The 23790-nt window shown below is 36.9% G+C and overlaps 4 protein-coding genes and 1 non-coding gene across 9 annotated transcripts; 4 read left to right on the forward strand and 1 right to left on the reverse strand.

Moving 5' to 3' along the window:
- The first annotated feature begins 2680 nt into the window (after positions 1 to 2680).
- On the forward strand, positions 2681 to 5932 carry LOC141713628 (heparanase-like protein 3). Of its 2 annotated transcripts, XM_074517126.1 has the most exons (10): positions 2681 to 3176; positions 3315 to 3395; positions 3794 to 3830; positions 3913 to 4096; positions 4202 to 4353; positions 4452 to 4679; positions 4769 to 4952; positions 5050 to 5175; positions 5256 to 5355; positions 5436 to 5932. In XM_074517126.1, the coding sequence occupies exons 1-10, from the start codon at positions 2859 to 2861 to the stop codon at positions 5802 to 5804; spliced, it is 1779 nt and encodes a 592-aa protein (XP_074373227.1). In that variant the 5' UTR covers positions 2681 to 2858; the 3' UTR covers positions 5805 to 5932. The 2 variants fall into 2 exon arrangements, with proteins under 2 accessions (XP_074373227.1, XP_074373228.1); XM_074517127.1 differs by lacking the exon at positions 3315 to 3395 and having other exon boundaries at positions 2684 to 3176.
- Positions 5933 to 6090: 158 nt separating this feature from the next.
- On the forward strand, positions 6091 to 6163 carry TRNAE-CUC (transfer RNA glutamic acid (anticodon CUC)). Its single transcript has one exon. It is a non-coding gene; the product is annotated as a tRNA-Glu (tRNA).
- A 1452-nt stretch (positions 6164 to 7615) lies between these two features.
- On the forward strand, positions 7616 to 9649 carry LOC141711153 (jasmonate-induced oxygenase 4-like). 2 transcript variants are annotated; one of them, XM_074513581.1, is made up of 4 exons: positions 7616 to 7934; positions 8032 to 8279; positions 8396 to 8723; positions 8857 to 9649. In XM_074513581.1, the coding sequence occupies exons 1-4, from the start codon at positions 7698 to 7700 to the stop codon at positions 9124 to 9126; spliced, it is 1083 nt and encodes a 360-aa protein (XP_074369682.1). In that variant the 5' UTR covers positions 7616 to 7697; the 3' UTR covers positions 9127 to 9649. The 2 variants fall into 2 exon arrangements, with proteins under 2 accessions (XP_074369682.1, XP_074369683.1); XM_074513582.1 differs by having other exon boundaries at positions 8887 to 9649.
- Positions 9650 to 15651: 6002 nt separating this feature from the next.
- LOC141713630 (arogenate dehydrogenase 2, chloroplastic-like) lies at positions 15652 to 18576 on the forward strand. 3 transcript variants are annotated; one of them, XM_074517131.1, is made up of 3 exons: positions 15652 to 16094; positions 16251 to 16888; positions 18271 to 18576. In XM_074517131.1, the coding sequence occupies exons 1-2, from the start codon at positions 15735 to 15737 to the stop codon at positions 16872 to 16874; spliced, it is 984 nt and encodes a 327-aa protein (XP_074373232.1). In that variant the 5' UTR covers positions 15652 to 15734; the 3' UTR covers positions 16875 to 16888; positions 18271 to 18576. The 3 variants fall into 3 exon arrangements, with proteins under 3 accessions (XP_074373232.1, XP_074373233.1, XP_074373230.1); XM_074517132.1 differs by having other exon boundaries at positions 16254 to 16888; XM_074517129.1 differs by having other exon boundaries at positions 15652 to 16888.
- Positions 18577 to 19993: 1417 nt separating this feature from the next.
- LOC141713632 (pyrophosphate-energized vacuolar membrane proton pump-like) lies at positions 19994 to 21506 on the reverse strand. Its single transcript, XM_074517134.1, has 4 exons — positions 21195 to 21506; positions 20650 to 21060; positions 20491 to 20550; positions 19994 to 20397 (listed from the first exon to the last, which is right to left on the reverse strand). Exons 1-4 carry the CDS (start codon positions 21381 to 21383, stop codon positions 20191 to 20193), a joined length of 867 nt encoding a protein of 288 aa, XP_074373235.1. The 5' UTR covers positions 21384 to 21506; the 3' UTR covers positions 19994 to 20190.
- Between the last annotated feature and the right edge of the window lie 2284 nt (positions 21507 to 23790).

A 23790-nucleotide genomic window follows, 5' to 3' on the forward strand; every position in this document is an offset into this window, starting at 1 on the left:
AAAATGGATTTAAAATTGTTTCACAATGCCTATTTTTTAATGTTAAATTAAATGACTTTTACTTGTATAATGTGATATGATATTTTACAATAAACGTATTTCAATCGAAAATGCTAGCATATTCAATATGGATTTAAAATCGTTTCAGAATGCCTTTTTTTTTATAAATTATATAAGACATATAAATTCACAAAGAAAAGCAAATATAATACGTGTTACTTAAAAATATATTTGAAATCCGTTTAAGATAATAAGATCTCTATATGATTAACGAAAATGACAATGTTCTAATATATTTTTTTATTCAAATCAATGAGATCTCTACCAGATTAATGAAAATACGAATGTTCTAATATATTTTTTTACGGAAATATCAATTTCATTTCTATTAATCGAGTTGAAATCAGGTGATACAAACTAGAGCGGGCAGTTTGGTACACGACACGAAACGACACGAAAAATATGGATATGGGTTTTAATTTTTGGTACACGAAACACGAAATTACATGATAGATTTAGTGTCAGATATGTGTTTCAATTTAGATACACGAAATTACACGAGATAAATATATTTATAAATTAATATATATAACACATGCATATATTTATGTATATAATATAAATATTTACAAGTTTTTATATAATACTATGTAAATATATATATATATTTATATATACACTCTCCAAATTTCATTAAATTATACATTAAAATAGAATTTTTATATATTAGATGTATATATATAGTATATTAATTTTTTATTTAATATACACGAAAAGTACACGGAAAGTACACGACACAATTTGAATCGGATATGGGTTTCACATATGAGTACACGAAATCATTTCGGGTCGGATATGAGTTTCATGTTAACGTACACGAAATACGAAATTACACGACACGAAAGTACACGACACGACCCGATTGCCCGCTTTAATACAAACGGATATATTTTTTATCTTCAACCAGAAATTAGTACTAATAGGTTTTTGTAATTATATTCTTAGAAATTGATGTTGCAGTAACTGTTGCAGCCGTATAATAACTAATAACACTGAAATTAAAGACCTCTGATTTGTTTTATGTAATGTCTTTAGAGATAAAACGAGAGGGACACTCCAGGACAATGACTTGATACTAACCTACTACTCCCTCCGTCCCAATATACGTTTCCTCTTTTGACTTTCGTTACTGTTCACGGTAAGTGTTTGACTACTAATTTACGTCTAATCTATAATATCAAACATAGGCATGAGTGATTTCGTTGAATTCGTATTTATCAGTAATTTAATACAATGAAATTTTTATATTTAATACTAATACGAATTTAAAGATATTAACGATAAAAAGTGTGCATTGACAAACGTATTCAACACAAAAAGAAAACGTTTTTAGGAACGGAGGGAGTAACATATACATTTCACTTACCCAACAATACGAGTGCTTTCACGAATTTAGAGTTATCCTCGCATATTTATTCACATACAAATTTCATCTATTGTCCGTCTAAGCTAAGTTACCTGCCGTAATTTGATTCTGTACATTCACCTAAATGACAACTACTAAAATGATTAGGGGATAATCCAGGGGTTAGTGGTGAGATATATTGCGAATCGTTAAGAATTATGACAAAAGTTTATTGCAAAAGAGTCCCGATCCTGACAATCAATGGAAGTAACCATCCCGATGAAAAATTTTCGTAGATAGATTTAACACGAGAAATAGATTTATTGCGAGTTTGAGTTATATTTTATGCTTTATGACGAAAGTTCATGACAGAAGAGTCCTGAACATAATAATTGATAAAAGTAACTATCAGTCCACGAGAATAGATAAATTTAACACGAGCAAATTGATGTAAATACACATGGTCATGTCACATTATTCATATTTAATTTTTAATCTGCGAAATTTTTTCACGATATGATGTTTTGTTAATTGCCGATTACGAAAACAACCTCTCTATATACCATTTCGAGTGGCAACAAGATAATTTCTTATAAGAAAACATGTGGTTAAAAAGTCATTAATTTTTAACCAATTTTCATAAAAAATAATTTTTGATCCGATTTTCGCTTAATCAATTGAATTTTCTGTACCGAACAGCGATTAATCGCCGATTTTTAGGATACTGATATTTACGGATTTTGTACCGAGAAAAAGCGCGTAGAGTAAATACAAGCAAGTCCATAATAGAGGAGAGTCACGAGATTTGAAGGTCCTACACCAACACGGCTACTGTCACAGATCTGGTGAGTTGTGGTTGTCTTTTATCCCTTGAGCTAATCCATCTCACACTTATTCACTTCTTTTGTACAATCCTTTCATAAAGATAAAGCTTAAAGTGGCGCACAACCAATCCTCATTCATTATTCATAGTTTTATACCCTCTTTTTCATGTGTGCCGCCGCGATGATTGACAAATCATCTGTTTACGAAATTTTTTGAGGATAAGTTAAGTGTGAATAAAATAATGTGAACCACTACATTTACATCAATTATCCGTATAAAACTCGGAAATTATCCGCCTACTTGTAGAAGCCATCGTTTGTTAGGACCGGACCCTTTTTTAAGATTCAAAGTAGTACATTAAACACTCAGGCCTGCTCCCGAGTTTTTAATAAGAAAGAAAGTAATACTTTCACTTTCACGCGTAGTCGTGCAGGTATTTAAAGTAGTACATTACACACTTACTATTACTGAAGAGTGCAGGCTGCAATAAAGATTTAGAAAAAGGCACTAAAACTTTAGTACAGGAGGGAAGCATTTATTCACTCATCTTTCCCACATTTTTTAAAATCATCTCTTTGCTTATATATATACCTGGACCTGGACCCAACTTCTTCAGACTCCCCATGTCATGTTTACCTTCTCCACTAATGGAGGTGCTATAAGTTTAGATAGATATAGATCTTGCATCACACCTTTGAGTAAAAAGAGTGTGTTGAAAATGGGTTGTTTAGGTTTGCAAATGAGGATGTTTTTATGTGTGTGTTTCATTTATTTTGTTTGTTTAGTACAAGGAGAGAGTACAAGTGAAGGTACAGTTTTTGTGGATGGGAAAAATGTTATTGCAGTTGTAGACAGAGATTATGTGTGTGCTACTTTGGATTGGTGGCCACCTGAAAAATGTGATTATGGGACTTGTAGTTGGGGCAAGGCTTCTTTACTTAACTTGGTACTTGCCTATTTTCCCTTTTATTGTTACATGTTTGATATCTTAATTTTGTATGTTTCATTTGGAAAATTATTATAGATGTATGTGCTACATTAGATTTACTTTGTGTACATCTTGTTGGAGTGGTTTTGCTCCCAGGGCTATAAGATATCTAACCCTCCACAATTAGCCGAGGTGCGCGTGAGCCGGTCTGGACACCTGGTTAACAAAAAAAGAGATGTAGAGTTTGATTCTCGCTCCCTTTCGTGTACTAATATTGTAATGCATTAAAAGTTAAAAAGTGGTTAACTACACAAAAAATGTTATCAGCTATAAGTTAGTGTATTGAACTTGATAGGTTAATGTGTCAAACTACAGAATTATGGGCATATATGTGTTTTGGTCTTTACATTCTGAACTGTTTAAGAATGTGTTTCTGAATGGTTGCTGAGATATCTAAGTAACACCCATGAACTCATGAGTTTTAGTAATTATTGTAATATGTATGTTGTAGATAGGCAACTTAAATGTCACTGCTAAAACAGATAAACTTGCAAACTCGCTAATCTAATTAAGTTGTATATTGTGAAATTTGTACTAAATCATTTATGGCGGCCATGATTCTTCCAATCTTGCAGGATCTTACGAATGAAATTTTCTTGAAAGCCATACAAGGTATGGCTTAATCTTGCTATGATAGACATATCTATGGCATATAAGTAGAATCTAATTTAACATGGTATTACTAATCCTGCAGCTTTCTCCCCGTTAAAGATTAGATTAGGTGGCAGCTTGCAAGATAAACTCATTTATGAAACTGAAGATCAAAGACAACCTTGCATACCATTTCTTTATAAAGCCTCAGAGATGTTTAGTTTCACAAAGGGGTGCCTACCCTTGCACAGATGGGATGAACTTAATCTCTTCTTCAAAAAATCAGGGTAAAAAGGCACTTCTTCTGTTCCCTAGATTTTATTTACCTAATGCTTAATAATCCACTGGCCATAACACGCTGTAAATGAAATTTAATTACTTTTGGAATTCAGGGCCAGCATTATTTTTGGATTGAATGCTCTCAATGGGAGATCCATAAACACAAGTACTGGTTCTGCTGTTGGAAAATGGGATTCCACAAATGCAGAATCTTTCATGCGGTATACTGTGAAGAAAAACTACATGATCCATGGTTGGGAGCTGGGTGAGTGCACTCTCTATTTGCTGCTCCTGCTTTATCCATTTCGGAAGATATGGTAAAAGCACCCAAATTAATTGCAAGAGTATCCCCGGTTGTTTCAGGAAATGAGTTGTGTGGAACTGGAGTAGGAGTAAGAGTTGCAGCAGCTCAATACTCTTCGGACACAATCTCTTTTGTGAATTTAGTTCAAGATATATACAAGGGTGTAGATTTTCAGCCACTGATTATATCACCAGGAGGATTCTTTGATGCAAATTGGTTTAAAGAATATGTTAGCAAGACACCGAAGCTGAATGTTGTTACTCACCATATTTATAATCTTGGTGCAGGTAAAATGTAGTAGGCATGAGCTTTAGACGTTTACCTTAATCTACAGGGTATATATTTATGTGAAATCCTTCTACCTTTCTGTGTATAGGAGTCGATAAACACCTGGTTGAAAAGATTCTTGATCCCGAGGTTCTTAATGGTATAGCTGATACCTTTAAACAACTCCAGAGCATAGTCAGGAATTCTGGGGCATCCGCTTGGGTTGGTGAATCAGGAGGGGCATACAATAGTGGTCACGATCTCGTGTCCAACGCATTTGTGTATAGTTTTTGGTAATATTATCTCTCTATAGGGCAAAAGTATTCTACTATTTTGAACTGTAAATTGGTTTTCATGATTTTATTTCCCTTTATAAAATGCTTTTTTTAGGTATTTGGATCAGCTTGGCATGGCTGCAACTTATGATACAAAGACATACTGCAGACAAACACTGATAGGCGGAAACTATGGTTTACTCAACACAAAAACCTTTGTTCCAAATCCCGATTACTACAGGTGATTAGGATCAAAGTGCATTTATTCATGAGGAATTTGAGAGTATTTGAGGCTGTATTTGATATGTTTTCTTTATTCAGTGCTCTTCTTTGGCACCGGTTGATGGGAAGAAAGGTTCTATCCACAAGCTTCTCTGGAACAAAAAAACTACGTGCCTACACTCATTGCGCAAAACAATCTGTAAGTTACCAAGTTTTCATATATATGTACACGGAACTCAAAGATTTTCACAACTTTTGATGAACTATGTTACATTGCAGAATGGTATCACAATGCTTTTAATCAATCTTGACAACAGCACAACAGTTTTGATAACACCAGCCTTTGATAACACTTCATCAAAACAAGGCAAACGCGGTTTTTACTACAGGAGATCAAAGCTTATGCAAGTGTCTCCCGAAGATCAGTCCAGCACACAGACAAGAGAGGAATACCATCTGACAGCAAAAGATGGGAATTTACATAGTCAGACAATGCTTCTTAATGGGAATGCATTGACTCTAACTTCATCCGGGGACATACCGATATTCATCCCTGTACGTGTACATTCATCGGAGCCTATCGAGGTTGCTCCTTATTCTATTGTATTTGTTCACCTACCAGATGTTGTTCTCCCTGCTTGCAAGTGAGTAGGAGAACACACAGGGATCAAAATGGTTCCATAAGTTACACCTAGATGGTGCTTAACCTACACATATTTACTGATAATGAAGGAGTTGCATGCCGAAAAGTGAAGGCATGCAACACATTTGGAAAAGCTTATCAATTACCTATAGTTTTTCTATTGATGTCAGGGAGATTAATTAGTATGTGACTGTGTGCAAGTGTAATCAGCTAAGTTGAATTATGCTCCTTTATGTCACAATTTCTTTAAGTTGAAGATTAATATCTTAATTTTAAAAAGCTTTCAACAAATCCGTTGTAGTCTAGTTGGTCAGGATACTCGGCTCTCACCCGAGAGACCCGGGTTCAAGTCCCGGCAACGGAATTTTTAATGTGTTTTTTCACCCGACCTTTTTTTTAAAGAAGCAATAGAGATAGTTCAAGTCTTCAACAAACTGCCCCCATCAACTAGGGGCGTACACATACCGATCCGAACCGATCTTATTTCAGTCGATTCTAATCGATTTTTTTGACCCAATAAATATTTGGGTTAGAAAAATGTCAACTCGATTTAATTGGGTTGGATATAAATTTTGATATTTTTAAACCGATCTACTTCAACCCGATTAAAAATATACTTACACGTTAATCTATTGATTTAATAACTATGAAAATGTTCAGGCTTAATAGATAGACTCATTTATCTGTAGTTTAATAAATAATAACATTAATCCTTAATATTTAAAGAATATGTTACTATTTTCGTTTATCGAGTTCAAAAACTAAGTATTGTATTATCACTCTATTTTGGATGTTTAGCCATAGCGACATAGATGATTGTAATATTTTGTTAAACTATTTTCAAGTGTTTTAGACTTTGAGATTTTCTGCTTTATTATAAAATTATTAATATTATTTTTAAATATTTACTAAACCGATCAAACCGATCCAAACCGAAGTATTACAAATTGGTTTGAGTTACAAATTTAAATGATTCGGTGTGGGTTGAAAATTTGAAAACCCAAATTAATTGGGTTGTTGAATTCCCTCAATTTACCTCCCCAGTTGCGGGGCTTGCTCACCTGTTTTTTAATGGGAAGGAATGAAGTGTTTAGAAGGTAAAATACTTTCATTTCATTTTTGGAGTGAAAGTTTTGGAATGAAAGATTGTCAAATTTATATTAATTAATACTCCCTATGTCCCATCAGATTGTATACAGTTTTTTTTTCAATGTTCGACACGCATTTTAAGGTGAATAAAAAACATACTTTCCTAATTTATTTTTAAAATTTTCTTTTTTTTATTAAAATTCAAATATCAAATTTTAATTCAGAAGAAAAAAAAATTTAAAAAAATTTATGCAAATATGTTACAAAGAAGCGTTAAAATGCGTGTCGGCTCCCCGTCCCTCAATGTATACTTTCTAGGGGGACAGATAGAGTACTTGTTTTCGTTCATTTTAAAAATTCGGGAGCACGATTACAAAAGGAAGTGAAACTAATTTACTTTTACTTCACTTGCTTTCCTTCCCTTTTAAAACTCAGGATCAAGGGATTAAAAAGGAAGGAAAGCAAGTGGAAGGCAAGTAAAGTAGTTCCACTTCCCTCCGTAATCGTGTTCTTGAGTTTTTAAAAGGAGCGAAAATAAGTGTTAATGAAGGTATAAGGTCTAAAAATTTCTTGTTCAAATTCCAGAAATAGATGATGCATTATTATCTTTGAAAAAAAAATATAGGACCCCAAGTGGCCATGTGCATTATTATCTTTGAAAAATGCACCAAAGATATTATAATTTAAACTTATCTTAAAAAATAAAGATTCGACAGAGATTTTAAGTGCTAAATTTATCCCCAGTGACAAATAGCAAGGTATCAAGTAAGCTTACAACAACCTCTTTGACAAGAGTTGCCTACATTTACATGGCTGAAGCTCATGAATCAGTAGTGTTGTTGAAGCCTGTTCAAGAACTGGCAGTGGACTGTAACACACCGCCGCAACGGTATATTCATAAACGCGGTGATGAGGACATTGGTGTTAATTCTCCGGTGATAGATGTTGCTGTCATTGATCTCGACTCCATGCAATCTTCATCACCATCTGCAGAACAAGAACTCGAAAAACTTAGAACTTCTCTAGCTTCATGTGGTTGCTTTCAGGTCTGTCACGTTTCGTTTAATAACAAAATGTGCATAATTTTTATTTTTTTCATTTGTTTTGATGAGTCTGATGTGTTTATGTTGCTTGTTCATTAAGGTTATTGGTCATGGAATGACAGATTCTTTTCTTGATCAAGTGCATGGCATTGGCAGAGACTTCTTTGCACTTCCATGGAGCGAAAAGCGTAAGTGGTCAAGAACTGCCGAGGACACTGAAGGATATGGGAATGATTCAGAGCTTTCAGAGCATCAGATTCTTGATTGGACTGACCGTCTGTATCTTACCACAAACCCCGAAGATCAGAGGAAGTATCAGTTTTGGCCTCAAAATCCCGAGAATTTTAGGCAATACACTCTTCTTGTAGCAATAACTATTTGAATGTGCTAAGATCCATCTAGTGAATTCGATTAACATTGTATCATAATTATAACAAGTAATAAGGTTATGGTTTCAAATGCAGGGAAATATTGCAGGAATACACCGAGAAAATTATATTGTTGAATCAAGTTGTGTTGAAGGCCTTGTCAAAGTCATTGAACTTGCAAGAAAACTGTTTCTTAGATCAGTATGGTGAGAATTCAAACATGGTTGCAAGATTTAACTACTACCCTCCTTGCCCAAGGCCTGATCTTTCACTCGGAGTCAAACAACATGCAGACGGATCAGCTATTACATTCCTTTTGCAAGACAATCAAGTGGATGGCCTTCAAGTCTTGAAAGATGATCAGTGGTTTAGTGTACCTACTGTTCCCAATGCTCTTCTCGTCAATGTTGGTGACCAACTAGAGGTAATATCATTAAGGATGTGTTTACTATCAAATATTAGATCTGGACAAGAGATGTATGTGTTAAGTAACCACTCGCTATAAAACCTTAAGGTGGTAGAGCAAGGCCCGAACATGATCTTATACTCTTGAACAGTATGTTACATGTGTGTGTGCGTATGTGCAGATAATGAGTAATGGGATATTCAAGAGTCCATTGCACAGAGTGGTGACAAATTCAGAAAGAGAGAGAACAACCGCGGCTGTGTTCTGCTGTCCGGATTCTAGCAGGTTTATAGAGCCAGCAGAAGATCTAATTTCAGAAACAAGCCCAAGGTTGTACAAGAAGATCAAGAATTATGTTGGTATTTTCTTTGAGAACTATCAACAGGGAAAGAGAGCTATTGAAGCAGTAAAATTGTACTAATAAGCAGTGTATCCAAGTAAGGGAAAAAATATTTTGCACAAGGGGGGAATGTATCATGAATATGTGATGGGCTATTGTAAGCTCATATCCTGCTGCAGGTTTTTGATGTTTTCATCTGCTGCAAAGTAAGGATAACAACAACAATCGTAATGTAGTAATTGTCACGCTATCTTGATGGATTATGACTTTGGTTTTAGACACTGGCCATCTGCCCAATTGCGATATAGCAGGTTAGGCATAATGAGTCCAGAGATCAGGTTCAAGTCCTGGATAATTTCTTGATCAAATTACCACTAGAGTGAGCGATATTGATACAAAGTATGCAAATCAGTCCAAATTGTTCAGAAGCCTTGCAATTCGCGTCCCTGACAACATTGTCGTCTATCATTTGAGTCCAAGTCTAATTTCTTAGGGGTAATGAGGGTGGTACTTCATATAAAAATTTGTGTTGTTTTAGATGATTGCCTTAAAAAACCAGCTCATATATCCCCTAATTTCAACTACTCTTTTTTTTAGTTTTCTTCTCCATATTGTTCATCTTTGTTCTTCTATGGCTGAAAAGTGTATGTGGATTGTTAAGAGAACATCATGCATGACTGCAAATGCAGGTAACTGCTTCTTAATGAGCTCATTTACAGAGGCGAAATACTAAACATTCGACATGAACAAAAGTAACCATCATACACCAAAACACGTGAGCTTAAAAACTTGGAAATTAGCGAAGAACCATTATAAGTAAGAACTTATTTAACTGAGAAGGTTAATCCAGCTTCTCATAAACAAAAAATTAAGCAAACTTGGCTTAGAACATACAACTGCTTGAACAGTTGCCCACATCAACATGGCCGGAAATCTTGAATCAGTAGTGTTAAAGCCAGTTTAGGAACTGGCTGTGGACTGTAACACAGTCCCAGAAAGATATATTAGCAAGTGCATTGATGAGGCCTTTCATGTTAATCTGTAAAGAATTCAGTTAACACCGCTAAAAGCAAAAACAATTCTAAGGGAACTCTCAACAAGTTGAGTACTCAGTTTCTTCGAATTAATAATTAAAGACGGTATGAAAAGATAACACCGGCTATCTTTCGAGAGGTCAGATCTCTCCTAAGCATAAAAAGAAAATACAATATGATAATACTCAGCATGCCCCTCTCACTCTCCTCCTTCGCCCTTATCTTCTTCCCCCAATGTCAATTTCCTATTTTACTCTTGCCAGCTGGTTATTTCCAAATGTGCCGTGCTACCTCATGAAATGACTTTTTATCCTTCTGCTTACGTCTGGCATATGTAATTAGAGGACCAGGTGTCACATTACCTGTCACATTACCTGCCCCCCAAAGCTTCACCTTGTCCTTAAGGTTGAAGGCAGGGAAACGAGCTGAAATAGAGGGGGCATCTCCCATGTTGCTTCAAATATAGGCAAGCCTTTCCATTTCAATAGAACTTCTAATTCACCTGCAGTCCCGGACTTAGCCTGTCGGACATCCAACAACGTTTTCGGCTCTGCTAGCAGCTCCAAGTCAGCAGTCAATTGTAGTGGTAAAGTTGGAACAGTTGGGAGAGGTCCAATAGCTCGTTTGAGCTGAGAAATGTGAAAAACCGGATGAATTTTACTAGTCGCGGGTAGCCTCAGCTTATACGCCACTTGTCCAATTGGTTGCAATACTTCAAAAGGGCCTTAAAATCTGGCTGCTAGTTTTTTATATGGCCGCTTGACAATGGAATGTTGCCGGTAAGGTTGTAGCTTGATGTATACCAGCTTGCCTACTTTAAATGTGTCGTCCCTGCGCTTAGCATCAGCATTGGCTTTCATACGTTGCTGAGCCTACAACAAATTCAAGTGGAGTTCATCCAACATGAAGTCCCTTTCCTGAAATATCATATCCACACTGTCTACGGCAGATTGCCCCCTGCCCAGTCTTGTGATTAATGGTGGATCACGACCATAAACGATCTTAAATGGGGTAAACTTGGTAGATGAATGAGGAGCTGTGTTGTAAGAATACTCTGCCCAGCTCAGCCATTTTGACCATGATTTGGGTTGTGACCCTGCAAAGCATCGCAAGTAGGCCTCCAAAGTCTTATTCACAATCTCGCTTTGACCATCCGTTTGAGGATGGTACGCGGTACTCCTCCTGAGATCATGTGCTCCACAACTGCTGATGATAATGACGGATATGGGAATGAAACAGTTCATTCAGAGCATCAAATTCTTGATTGGGCTGACCGCTTGTATCTCACCACAAACCCTGCATATCAGAGGAAGTTCTAGTTTTGGCCTCAAAACCCGGAAAATTTCAAGTAATGCACTTTTCTATGGGTAAGAAACTTAGATTTAACTTTCATATATGTGCAATTGTAGTTTAAATTCTGTGATAATTGACCAAGTATGACCTATGGTTTTGCAGGAAAATATTACTGAAATATACCGACAAGTTAAGATTGTTAAACAAAGTTGTCTTAAAGGCCTTGTCAAGGACTCAAGGTCATTGAACTTGAAAGAGAAGTGCTTTTTAGATCAATTTGGTGATTTAACTTCTATTCTCCCTGTCCAAGGCCTGATCTTACAGTTGGAGTCGGAGCGCATGCAGATGGATCAGCTATTACATTCCTTTTGCAGGACAATGGAGTAGGAGGCCTTCAAGTCTTGCAAGATGATCAATGGTTTAGTATTCCTACTATTCCCAATGCTCTTGTCATTAATATTGGTGATCAAGTTGAGGTAATCTTCATAAAGGCATCTCTTTTCAAATTAGCGCATAATGGAAATAAAAATTTCGGAGAAACCATATAGTCCTTCTACACGTCTTTTTGACATGCATTTTAAGATGAATGAAAAAAGAAAATTTGAAAATAATACGTGAAAATCAGCAGCGACGAATGAGTCTCGGGGTGAGCGAGGATCTGAAACAATATTTGATAAACTCTTAACCACTTGAGTAACCGTCCTCTTAACCACTCAAGTATTGATGCAATATATTTTGCATGGGGGAAATGTGGAATGTTGATGTAGACTTTCTTAAGCCCATTTATGTATGTTATTGGACCATATGCTCAATTGGATCCAGGGACCTGGCCCAAGTACAGACACTTTAACCCAGCACGATTTTCATAGATTCTTAATTTGAGAAATTGTAGTTGGTGTTATGAAATGTACCATACACGATTTTAATAATTTCTTGATCACATTATATAAACATAATGTATGATGCCATCTTGGTTTAATAATATTAAAGCATCAGTTATCACCAACCGAAAAAATATAGCACTGGCTGATATAACACTGACGGAAATTAAAATCTTAATATTAAAAATTAAATTAATATTTATGAAGAATTTTTTTTGACAAATAATGTATTTCATTAATTTGAATATAATACAGTCGGTACAAAATCACAACTGCTCATACAATCAGGTGGTAATATAAATAAGATACTAAAAATAATTAGATAATTTGTTTGCTGATCGTTTAACACATAGACCATGTTTGTTTCATGTGATTATAACTATGGGATGATAATCTGAAGATAATTAATCCCATCAAAATTAGTCCTATGCATTAAATAATTCTATCGTATATTTGTTTAATAGGATTAAGTATAGAATTGAAATATAATTCTTTAAAATTTTATCGTATGTTTATTTCGAGGAACTGTACTTTGAATTGAAATATAGTCCTTTAAAATTTTAAATTATATATTTGTTTCACGTGGAATTACATGAGAGGATTATAATTCTATAAAAAATGACTTGTATAAGAGGATAAAACAATATCTCTTTCCACCAAGTATTAGAGGTGATTATAGTCATATCATCTACTCCAACAAAACAAACGTGAGATAAGATAATTTAAAGTATTAAAATTCTTGGATAACTCTTCATTATTTTTTTACAAAACAAACATGAGATTGAAAAATTTAAAGGATTACAATCCTATCACCTACTGAATACCATGAAACAAACATGACCGTAGAATTTAAAAATTATTGAAGCTATGAACAAAATTAAAAACATCCCAAGCGATCCAAATTACACAAACATCTCTTAAAATAGAGACATTACAATTGATCACATCACATAAAAACTATTGTTAGCCCACTATTCAGAAACACCAATCGTTTAAACTGAGATTTGAGAAGCGACACCACAAATATCAATATGCCGAATAACGACTATAGACATGCCGAATGCACCCCAACTATCTACATGTCGGATACTAGCTGTAAAAATGTCGAAAGTGTAAACCTACGAAGGATGAACAATTTTTGTGAAAAGTGAGTGAGATCTTGCAATAATCACCACCGCCCCATATTCGATGAAGTCTTTTCAGATCACTAAAAATATCAATAAATCCGTTATTAACAGATGCAACACCAAATAAACACAACCATAACTAAATAAAAACATAACAAAACACTAAAAAATAGAGACAAAACACACATTTCAAGAGAAAAGACACACAAACACCAAAAAAATTGAATTTTATTAAAAAAATTAACGAGAACAAAAGAGAATGAACGAGTTGGCTTTCCACCGGAGAAAACTAGTGGAGAGAGGCCGGAGAGAGGCTGGTAAACCTTTTTGTCTTCGCCATATTTATGAAGAATTAAAAGTAATGAAAGTGTGTGATAATAAATATTATTTATCAAATGAAATTAGATAAGGTGATAATCAAAATTTGGTATTAACACGAGAAAATACATTTGTAAGATTACGAAAGTTGAAAATCGATCTCCTCGACTATTTTAGTTTATGTACTTATCCAATTTTTTGTAAATTTAATATTAACTATTGAATACTTGATACATCTTTAACATGTGTTAAAACCATAATTTATAATTTAACTAGTTTAAAAAGTTTTAAATAGTAATTATGGTAGGCAACATACCAATACCGCACAACAAAATTGACAAAGCCCCTTAAACCAACCCACTCTTGATCTTAATCACCAAGATTAGATACATAAGAGGATGCACCTCTCAATTCAATGACATTGAGAAATAAAATAACATTAAATTTAAAAAATCAATTAAAAAAAATAAAATATTAAAGAAGTAGCGCTCGAGGAAAACGTATCAAAAAGAAAGTCAAAACATCACCAACCAGCTCTACTTGAGTGGTATAGCATTTGTCTTTTACTCGGTCCATCTGCTCTATTTTTTTTATAAGTATAAACATCGTTTTAAAGATCCCCGTTTTTATCGATTAATCCTTCATTAATTTTTTACAACGCACATAACTAATTCGATTTTGAATACTTAGATCCATCTTAAACCTGTGTTTAGGACCATAATTTATAATTTAACTAGTTTAAAAAGTTTTAAATACTCCCTCTATCTCTCTCATTTCTTTACGCTTTTCTTTTTGGGATGTCCCATCCAATTGTTTACATTTCAAAATTTTTCCAAAAATAGTAAAGTTTTTATTATTTTTAAAATAACTAAATTCACTATTTCTCTCCATTATACCTAGGGCTGAGCAAAACCGAACCGAAACCGAAAAACCGAACCGAACCGTGCTAATTCGGTTCGGTTTGGTCCTAAATTTTTAAGAAATTCGGTCTATTCGGTCCGGTCCGAATAGACCGATATAAAATCCGGTTCGGTTCGGTTCGGTTCTTTTAACAAATATTTCGGTCCGGACCGAATAGACCGAATATACCAAATCATAAATACTTTAATTTCGTATTATATATATTTTACATATATCTTAAAAATTATAATCAAAATTTTTAATTTGTAATTATATTTATGGAGTATTAGAACTCTACATATCACATTACTTTAATTATATTTTAAATTTTATAATTTGTGATTTAATTTTTAATACAATTTTCTTTTTGAAAAAAATTTCGGACTATTCGGTCCAAAACCGGACCGAACCGAATTATTTCGGTTCGGTTCGGTCCAAAATATAACTTCGGTTCGGTTCGGTCCAAGAAAAAATGACTATTCGGTTTATTCGGTTCGGTCCGGTTTTGGACCGAACCGACCGAATGCTCAGCTCTAATTATACCCACTTTATACATATAATATTATTCGGTCCCACTACTTTACTCACTTTTTTAACTTTCATCCGCTACTTTATCATTTTTTTTAAACTCCGTGCCTAACCAAAATGTAAACATTTGGGAGGGACAGAGGGAGTAGTAATTATGGTAGGCAACATACCAATACGACATAATTTGTAATTTAATTGCCGGGGTTATAAGTTAATAATATATTAATGTATATATCTGTATGAGTCATGATTACAAATTTCGAAAATCGGAACTATTTGGTTGAGGTACCGATTTACGATATTTTTAAAAATTCTAATAATTTATCGACGATTTATCGAAATTCGGTTAAATCAGACGAATTTTTTTTTACCAATTTTTAAGGGAATTATGAGCGATTTTGAAAAATTAACCGATTTCTATAACAATGGTACTGAGTATATAAGGCCCCACAAAAAAATTACCTTCCTTTCTTTATCTTTTAATGTTTGTCAATATGTTTGTCCCAAGTCAAAAGACAACCTATGCTAAATCAATGATAAATACGAAAAGAAATGTAAGCTTTTAAACCAAACCAAAAACATAAATTTGTCGACTCTCTTTGGCCGCCATGATTTCTCTCCGGCCACAACCTTTCACCGGCGTCAACTCCAAACAATGCCACTCTCTCTCTCCCTCTCATCTCTCTCGTCCATCTCTCCCAAATCTCTCCCATAAACGTCCATCTCTCCCAAATCTCTCCCACAAACTTCCCTCTCTCCGTCTCTCAATCCGCGCCATTGACGCCGCCCAGCCTTTCGACTACGAGTCACATCTCTCCCACCGCTTCACCAAGTCCACTAAACTCAAAATCGCCATCGTGGGGTTTGGTAATTTCGGCCAATTCTTAGCAAAAACAATCGTGAATCAGGGTCACACTGTTCTTGCTCACTCTCGCTCAGATTACTCTGAAAAAGCTGCAGAACTTAAGGTATCTTTTTTTAAAGATGCTGATGATCTTTGTGAAGAACACCCTGATGTTATTTTGTTATGTACTTCAATTATTTCTACTGAATTTGTGTTAAAGTCATTGCCTTTACAAAGATTAAAAAGAAATACCCTTTTTGTTGATGTGCTTTCTGTTAAGGAGTTTCCGAAAAGTTTGTTTTTGCAAACTTTGCCTCAAGAGTTTGATATATTGTGTACTCACCCGATGTTCGGGCCCGAGAGCGGGAAAGAGAGTTGGAAAGGGCTGTCATTTGTGTATGATAAGGTCAGGATTGGGATTGGGGAGAGTAGGGAGTTGCGGTGTGAGAGGTTTCTTGATATTTTCAAGAATGAGGGGTGTAGGATGGTGGGAATGAGTTGTGCTGAGCATGATAGACATGCTGCGGGATCGCAGTTTATAACTCATACAATGGGGAGGGTTTTGGAGAAGTTGAGTTTGGATAGTACTCCGATTAATACTAAAGGGTACGAGACGTTGTTGAATTTGGTGGAGAATACGGCTAGTGATAGTTTTGATTTGTATTACGGGTTGTTTATGTATAATAAGAATGCGATGGAGCAGTTGGAGAGGTTGGATTTGGCGTTTGAGTCGTTGAAGACGGAGTTGTTTGGGCATTTACATGACGTGTTGAGGAAACAGTTGTTTGGGAAGGCGGAGGAGGGAGTGGAGAGGCCTGTTGACAGAATATTTCTGCCCGAGTTGCCTCAAAATGGGAGGTTATTGTCTTCTTGTTCAGAAAATGCAAATAAAGAAACAAGCTAAATTTTTTAATTGAGGTAAGTTGTATGGTTTCAATTTTTTTACCATGTAAATCTTCAATTCTTTCGTTTATTGTTTTTGCCTCGATTGGAATCGCTATATGGTATTCACTAGGTAGTACTCTACTGTTAGATCAAGGCATAACAAAATAACTAATTAAGATCAATTACTCCTCCCAACGATTTTCTTCTCTTCCATGCTAAAAGAAAAAGAACAATTTTCCTGTTCGATGATTATCATTTTTCATATTGATTGTTTGAAATTCAGTTTCATCCCGTATGTTGGTTCCAATCAATATTTTTAATTCCACGGTTCGAATTCTTCAGGGGTAGTGATTATTATGCAGTTCAATCACCAAGATTGTTAAACATTAATGTCTTAACATTAATGTCTTATTGTTTTGTTTAGTTGTCCTGCATCGGTTTGAAGATGCTATGAATAGATAAGAAAGCCAATCCTCAGGAAAAAATTCAAGTACTTGAATGGTCACCTTTCTGAATCAGTTTACTTTCAACATATATTATAGGTATACTTTACATGCATTTCACTCAATAGAGATGAAACAAGTTCAGGAAAACGTGGTCTTTTAAACAGTTCCAATAGGCGCAAGCTCCATTAGCAGAGGCTTAACCGCAGGGATGAATATTTTATTATAAAATGTTATAATATCAACATGATCCTTCCCAGTTTTCCCATTTCGACGAGCTTTTGACCAATCGACAAATGCACTTCGGAAAACCTGATGTGTACATTGCGGCTGCATTCTATAGTTGAAAATGATTTCTTTGAAAGTTAAATTCAGTTGGGAAATCTTTGCAACTCCATATAGACAACTTAGGATGATCTGATCTATATTGCGGCTAAAAAAATGGCAATCTGCTGCAAAAGAATCTTCTGAAAGAGACAGTACACATTCTCTTTTATAACAGCTGTAGCGTATCGATCATACCTGTTAATTCAAACAGATGCTAACTTCATGATATTGCCAAAGAATACATTGATAGTAGTTTCAGCACATGTAATCCTGAAGCTATATTTCCAAGCAGCGGTCCAGGTGACCGTAGTGGTACTGGAAGCTTGCAGAGTACAAATCTTATGGATACCATATGGGCAGAGCAACGTAAATTGGAAGCAGTTAAGCTTTATTATAGGGTATTGCAAGCCATGTTTACAGCAGAGGCCGAAATTTTAAATACAAATTAATTTTTAGCAAAAGCCTATACTACCCTTACATATTTATTCCTCACTACATTATCCCTTAATAATAACAAAGATAACTTCAAACATTACCCTTTGGATCATTTGTATTGTACTATTACGGACATGTATCAAGTAATGTTTTGATTACCCTTTGAAGGTATCTTGTGTTTAATTACCTATTCCTCGGTTTGTGATGCAGGGAATAGTGGTGAAGAGATTCTGCTACTACTTCAAGTGAAAGCCTGTCGGTGTACTAGCTGTGTAATTATATTTTGTTACCTCATCTGTTGTACACTGCCGCAGTCAGGAGGTAAAGTAACTATTCAATTGTATCTTTTTAGCACATCTGTTGTACTTTCTCGTAGTCCAGGGTTTTAGTAGTTCTTCTGAGAAGCAAAAATACATCTGCTGTCGGGGAACTTTTGGCTGCCAAGCTACTGGATTTCTTGATTGAAATGAATTAAGTCTCTTTTGGTTATATTATAGTTTTGGACTCTAAATATTACTCCCGTTATTTCCAAGTATTTTACTTATCTTACGCCATGCGAGGTTCAACATATCTTTGCATCCCATGAACTCGCGTCTTCATATCTTTATTTAGCATTTTGCACGCAGGCGCAAAATCATGTAAAACTTCTTTATGGCGGTGTTTGTTTGCTGGAAAATTGTTTCCAGCTTTTCATACATAAATTTCTTGAATTACATAAGATTTCTTTCTTAAAAATGTTTTCTGAGATAATATTATCCCGGAATAAAAGTTATTTTGCGGCAAACAAGGGAACCGTAAAATGATAAATCTGAGTACATTGCAAGTTAAATTTATTATTGCATTTAGCAAAAAAAAAAATATTATTGCAAGTTGTCCAATGTCCACCCTCTGGAATCTGGATGTGAAGTGTAAACCTCTATTTCACCAACCACATTGAACATTATAAAATCGCAGTTGTTTGACTCAACTCTCAAGTCTAAAAGTGTATTGAGCTTTAAAAATGACAAATTGGCATCTGTAGCAAGTTTTATACTACTAATTATTATTGCAAGCTGTCCATTCTCTGGTTGTAAAGCTCTTCTCAGCAACCACCTTGATTTGTATAAAACTGCAGACGAGATGCTTTGTTTGACTCAAGTCCAATAATTGAACATTTGCTGGTTGGTAGGTTTATCCAACCAATTTTGGATCTCGGTTTCATGAATTTCGGTTCGGTTTTTCGGATCCAGACCCATTTTGTCGGGTCTAGGTTCATTGGTCTAGATGATCATCATGCTTGACTTGGCATTTTCAAATTGTCTGGCTATGCACTTGCTCTTCAGAAGCAAGCTAGTAGAAACTTGAACAAAACTGGGAAGACTCAAATTTATTAACGTTAAGTAACCGGTCCAGCTAAAACCTTACAGTGTCGGAGGAAGGTCGCAACCCCCTTAAACCGCCCCCGATATCATGTTAAATAACCGGTTCAGCTAAAATTTTACGGTGTCGGAGGAAGGTTGCAACTACCTTAAACCGAGCCCCTATAACATGTTAAGTAAACAGCCCGTGTAAAACATGGAGGTGGTAGAGGAAGGGCTCAACAAGATCTTATACTATTCAACAAACAACTTCAGTAAACTCAAGGTAAACTAGCCATTATATATGTTTTACAAACATATTAAAACTAACTATTACTAAAACTAACCACTACTAATTAATGGATAAATTACATGTCCATAATTTACTCCATAACTCCACTACCCCACTACTAAACAATTCTAAAATAATATTTTTCTCTAATAATTAATCTATTGCTAAATATCTAATAATTAAATAAACAAATAATTAATAACTAAATTTAAGATTATTCCAACAAGGGATATATAAGACTGTGCAGCAAGTTGTCATTAAGATTGAATGTTGTAATCATTATCTTTGCCAGGTCTGTGGGAGAGATCCCTCGGAACAGACTAAAATTAAAAATGTACAAGTCATGGAAATTTAATTGCTAGAAATTACATATAATGGTGACAGTGTGTTAACCATGAGGACAGGGTGAAGGTGAAAAAAGGCAAACAATTTAGCTTTAGGTAAGAGAACCAAGACAGCATTAAAAAGTGAGGAAGTTCCCTGCCTGCAATTTCTCTGATTCTAGAAGATTTTGAATAACAATCCACCATGTCTAGCGAAAAATGGAGCAAACACCAGTGATTCAACTGCCATTAGCTTAATGAGGATGTTAAGTGATGGTCCAGACGTGTCCTTGAGAGGATCCCCAACAGTGTCACCAATCACAGCTGCCTTGTGGGCATCGGAACCTTTAGGACCAAGGCTTCTGGCATGCTCAGAAACACCGGCCTGCATTTTAAATGTAGAGCATTAGTCCTGCTGTAATCAGACAGAAGAGCTTTAGAAGCAAAGCTAGTCGTTTTTCTTAATTATTTCTTTTACCTCGATGTACTTCTTAGCATTATCCCATGCACCACCGGTGTTAGAAGCTGAAATGGCAATCTGCAGCAACACAACATAGAGAAATGGATTTACAGCTTAAATGCAAAAGGCAAGCTTTGATGTCATTTGAGTGAAAGTTCATTTGTGCCAGGGATTTACCTGTACCCCAGAAACAAGTGCTCCAGCAAGGACACCAGAAAGAGTTTCCACGCCAAAGAAAATTCCAACAATGAGGGGTGTTAGCATGACAAGAGCTCCAGGGGGGATCATCTCTTTGATGGAGGCATCTGTGGAGATCTTGACACAGTTAGCATAATCAGGCTTCGTAGTGCCTTCCATTAGACCAGGTATCGTGTTAAATTGCCTGCGCACTTCTTCAACCATCTTAAGAGCTGCACTTCCCACACTCTTCATTGTCATGGCTGAGAACCAGTAAGGAAGCATTGCACCAACCAGCAGACCAATGAAAACTTTGGGTGTCAACACATCGACAACCTCAATCTCCGCTCTGCTTACAAATGCACCGAACAGAGCCAGGGACACAAGGGCTGCTGATCCAATTGCAAAACCCTGAGTGAGAAAAACTTGATTTTTTTAATTGACCAGAAAAAAATAGTGAATAACATTTAAATGCAAAATCATTGACTGATATAGAAAGTTTAATTGTGCAGCTCAACCAGAAAGAATGGATACATTATATATACCTTTCCGATAGCTGCAGTGGTGTTTCCTGCAGCATCAAGGGCATCGGTTCTCTCTCTTATTCTGTGACTCATTCCGGCCATTTCAGCTATGCCTCCAGCGTTATCACTAATAGGACCATATGCATCAATGGCCAGCCCAGTAGCAATAGTGCTCAACATCCCAAGGGCAGCTACTGCTATACCATACATAGCAGCAAAGTTGAAACTGACAAAAATGCTAAATGCAATTGCAAAAATAGGAACAATGGCGGATTTATATCCCAAAGCAAGGCCGAATATAACATTGGTTGCTGCTCCTGTACGGCAGGCATCAGCTACGTCTTGCACAGGGCTGAAAGTTATTGAAGAGGTTAAAAGCAGCAAAGATCAAGAATTTTCCAGTAGAAAAAAGTGCAGGAAAAGCTACGTACATGTAAGCGTTGCTGGTATAGTACTCCGTCACAAATCCGATAAGAAGCCCAGCCAACAGACCAACACAGACACAAAGGAATAGTTGCCTGAAAACACAAAGTGTAGATCAAAGATTCATTGTCACCTCTGTGATAAACAATGTTGATTATATGTGATTTCAAGTATATTCAAAGAAAAATTATTTATCTTTCATTATTGTTGTTATGCCCGCTTTCGGCCATGGGCCCTAAACAGGTCCCTGTGGGTGCATTAAATAGCTGGACTCTTGTGTGTGGGCTAGAACCATGGATTTATATGACTTGGGCCAGCACATGCGGGCTGGGCTCGTAACATGCGAGCTGAGTTTACATGCGAGCTGGGCTCATGACATGAGAGCTGGGCTCATGACATGAGAGCTGGGCTCATGATATGAGGGCTGGGCTCATACATGCGAGCTGGGCTCAAGTGAGGACATGCGAGCTGGGCTCACACATGTAAGGTGAGCTCATATTTGTCATTTGGGCTCTCATATGCGAGCCGAGCTCGGTTGTGCCCACGCGAGGTGGGCTCAGGTGCCTTCATGCGAGGTGGGCTTAGCTGCCCATACGCGGGCTGAGCTCATGAGCCCACATCTTATATAAACAGAGGTAAGATTATATTTATTGTTTGAAGGCGGTGCGGGCCGAGGTGACCAGGCCGGGCCGCACCGAAAGACTTTGTGTACAACATGAAAAGTGACTCATAGATGACTGAGTTGCTCGTAGATTTCGGGATCGACACGGGTTGTTCCTACAATCACGGGAAGGATTGCGGAGATGCCGCGAGATTGTAGGAAGCGTGTGGAGCCGATCGAGATTTACGTGACTAATTGGCTGAAGGCCTGACTTTATCGTGGGCTTGGCTACACGGGCTGAAGAGTCCTAACCCTAGCCTACGTGACTTGTTCCCCAAGAACTACGTGAGGCTTGATCCCTATAAATAGGGTACGTAGGCACTTGTATGAGACATGAGTCGACACTTGACAGAGAATAACAAACCCTATTCTTTCTTAAGGAGTCCACATACAAGCTCAGCCACCACCAAACAACCTTCCTTCGCCTTCAAACACCGTCCTTGATCTTTGTTCCGCCCATTAACCTCCACAACATTGTTATACGAAATTCTCCCTATAACATTTGGCGCTAGAAGGAGGGGCGATCGTTCATCTTAGGGAGAAAGATGATCAAAGAAAGCAAGCAAGCGACGACACCAGGGAGCGGAGGCAAGAAGGACCCTACTTTCGAACACACGCCCCCAGAGAATCAGGCGCCACCTCCACCAATTGCAACCGTGGACGGGCAGGCTGTGATGACGTATCTAGAAGGGCTGGCCGATCAGATGAATCAGATCAACGCCCGAATGTCAAAGGTAGAAAGAAGCTCGGTCCGGAACGCCAAGCGTAAGGCGCGCCGCCTCAAGGTCTCACAGCATAGCTGGAAGGGCAAAGGCCCTCAGAAGAAGCTGATCCACGATTTTGATGATGTGGCAACCGAGACCAAACAGAAGAAAGAGACATCACGCGAAAAGGAAGATATACCCCAAGGCCATGATGAGCGGGGCAGCCAGATCTCTACGAGATCGGGGCCGAAGCCAGCTTCATCTGAGGCAAGGTCAACTAGCGTGCTAGACCGAGTGGGTAGAAAGCTAAGCGAGCATGACCTCAGGCTCAAATTGGAGAATTGTAAGAAGGAGAGAGAAGAGAAAGAGCCCGTGGATAAAAGAGGCTCGAAAAGGGAACGGGCAACGACCCCTCCGGAAAGACGTCAACACACCTCACCCAGGAGGGAGGAGCGACATAGACGCAGATACAATCGTGAAGAGGAGTCGTCGGACCGAGCTGGGGAAGGGGGACGCCGCGAACGACCTCAGGGCTCACACCATTCGAGTAATGCGGGTGGTGACAGAGAAGGAGAAGTTGTTAGAGTAAGGGACCTGAGAAGGATCTTAGATGAGATGGAGCAAGAGAAGAGAGGGCCCCCTGCCTCGGCTGCCCCCTCTCCGTTTACGACTGCTATCCGATCATCCCCCCTACCTCGGGTGTTTAGGCACAACCCCGACCTTCTATTCAACGGCGAAGCCGACCCGGCGGAGTACCTTATTCAATTTAACACTGAGATGGAAGTCTATCAGGTGCCGGAGATGACCCGTTGCAGACTCTTCGCGGCAT

This window comes from Apium graveolens, chromosome 3 (assembly GCF_009905375.1).
Source record: "Apium graveolens cultivar Ventura chromosome 3, ASM990537v1, whole genome shotgun sequence".
Lineage (NCBI taxonomy): Eukaryota > Viridiplantae > Streptophyta > Magnoliopsida > Apiales > Apiaceae > Apium > Apium graveolens.

Excerpts from the sequence above, each read along its gene's own strand:
- LOC141713628 (XM_074517126.1), top strand. The coding sequence starts at position 2,859 with ATGTTTACCTTCTCCACTAATGGAGGTGCTATAAGTTTAGATAGATAT. Across the intron at positions 4,680-4,768 it reads TATTTATAATCTTGGTGCAG|GAGTCGATAAACACCTGGTT; the intron begins GTAAAATGTAGT and ends TTCTGTGTATAG. Across the intron at positions 5,356-5,435 it reads CTCATTGCGCAAAACAATCT|AATGGTATCACAATGCTTTT; the intron begins GTAAGTTACCAA and ends GTTACATTGCAG.
- LOC141711153 (XM_074513581.1), top strand. The coding sequence starts at position 7,698 with ATGGCTGAAGCTCATGAATCAGTAGTGTTGTTGAAGCCTGTTCAAGAA. Across the intron at positions 7,935-8,031 it reads CTTCATGTGGTTGCTTTCAG|GTTATTGGTCATGGAATGAC; the intron begins GTCTGTCACGTT and ends TTGTTCATTAAG. Across the intron at positions 8,724-8,856 it reads ATGTTGGTGACCAACTAGAG|TATGTTACATGTGTGTGTGC; the intron begins GTAATATCATTA and ends ACTCTTGAACAG.
- LOC141713630 (XM_074517129.1), top strand. The coding sequence starts at position 15,735 with ATGATTTCTCTCCGGCCACAACCTTTCACCGGCGTCAACTCCAAACAA.
- LOC141713632 (XM_074517134.1), bottom strand. The coding sequence starts at position 21,383 with ATGTATGGTATAGCAGTAGCTGCCCTTGGGATGTTGAGCACTATTGCT. Across the intron at positions 21,061-21,194 it reads CCACTGCAGCTATCGGAAAG|GGTTTTGCAATTGGATCAGC; the intron begins GTATATATAATG and ends TTTCTCACTCAG. Across the intron at positions 20,398-20,490 it reads ATGCTAAGAAGTACATCGAG|GCCGGTGTTTCTGAGCATGC; the intron begins GTAAAAGAAATA and ends TTTAAAATGCAG.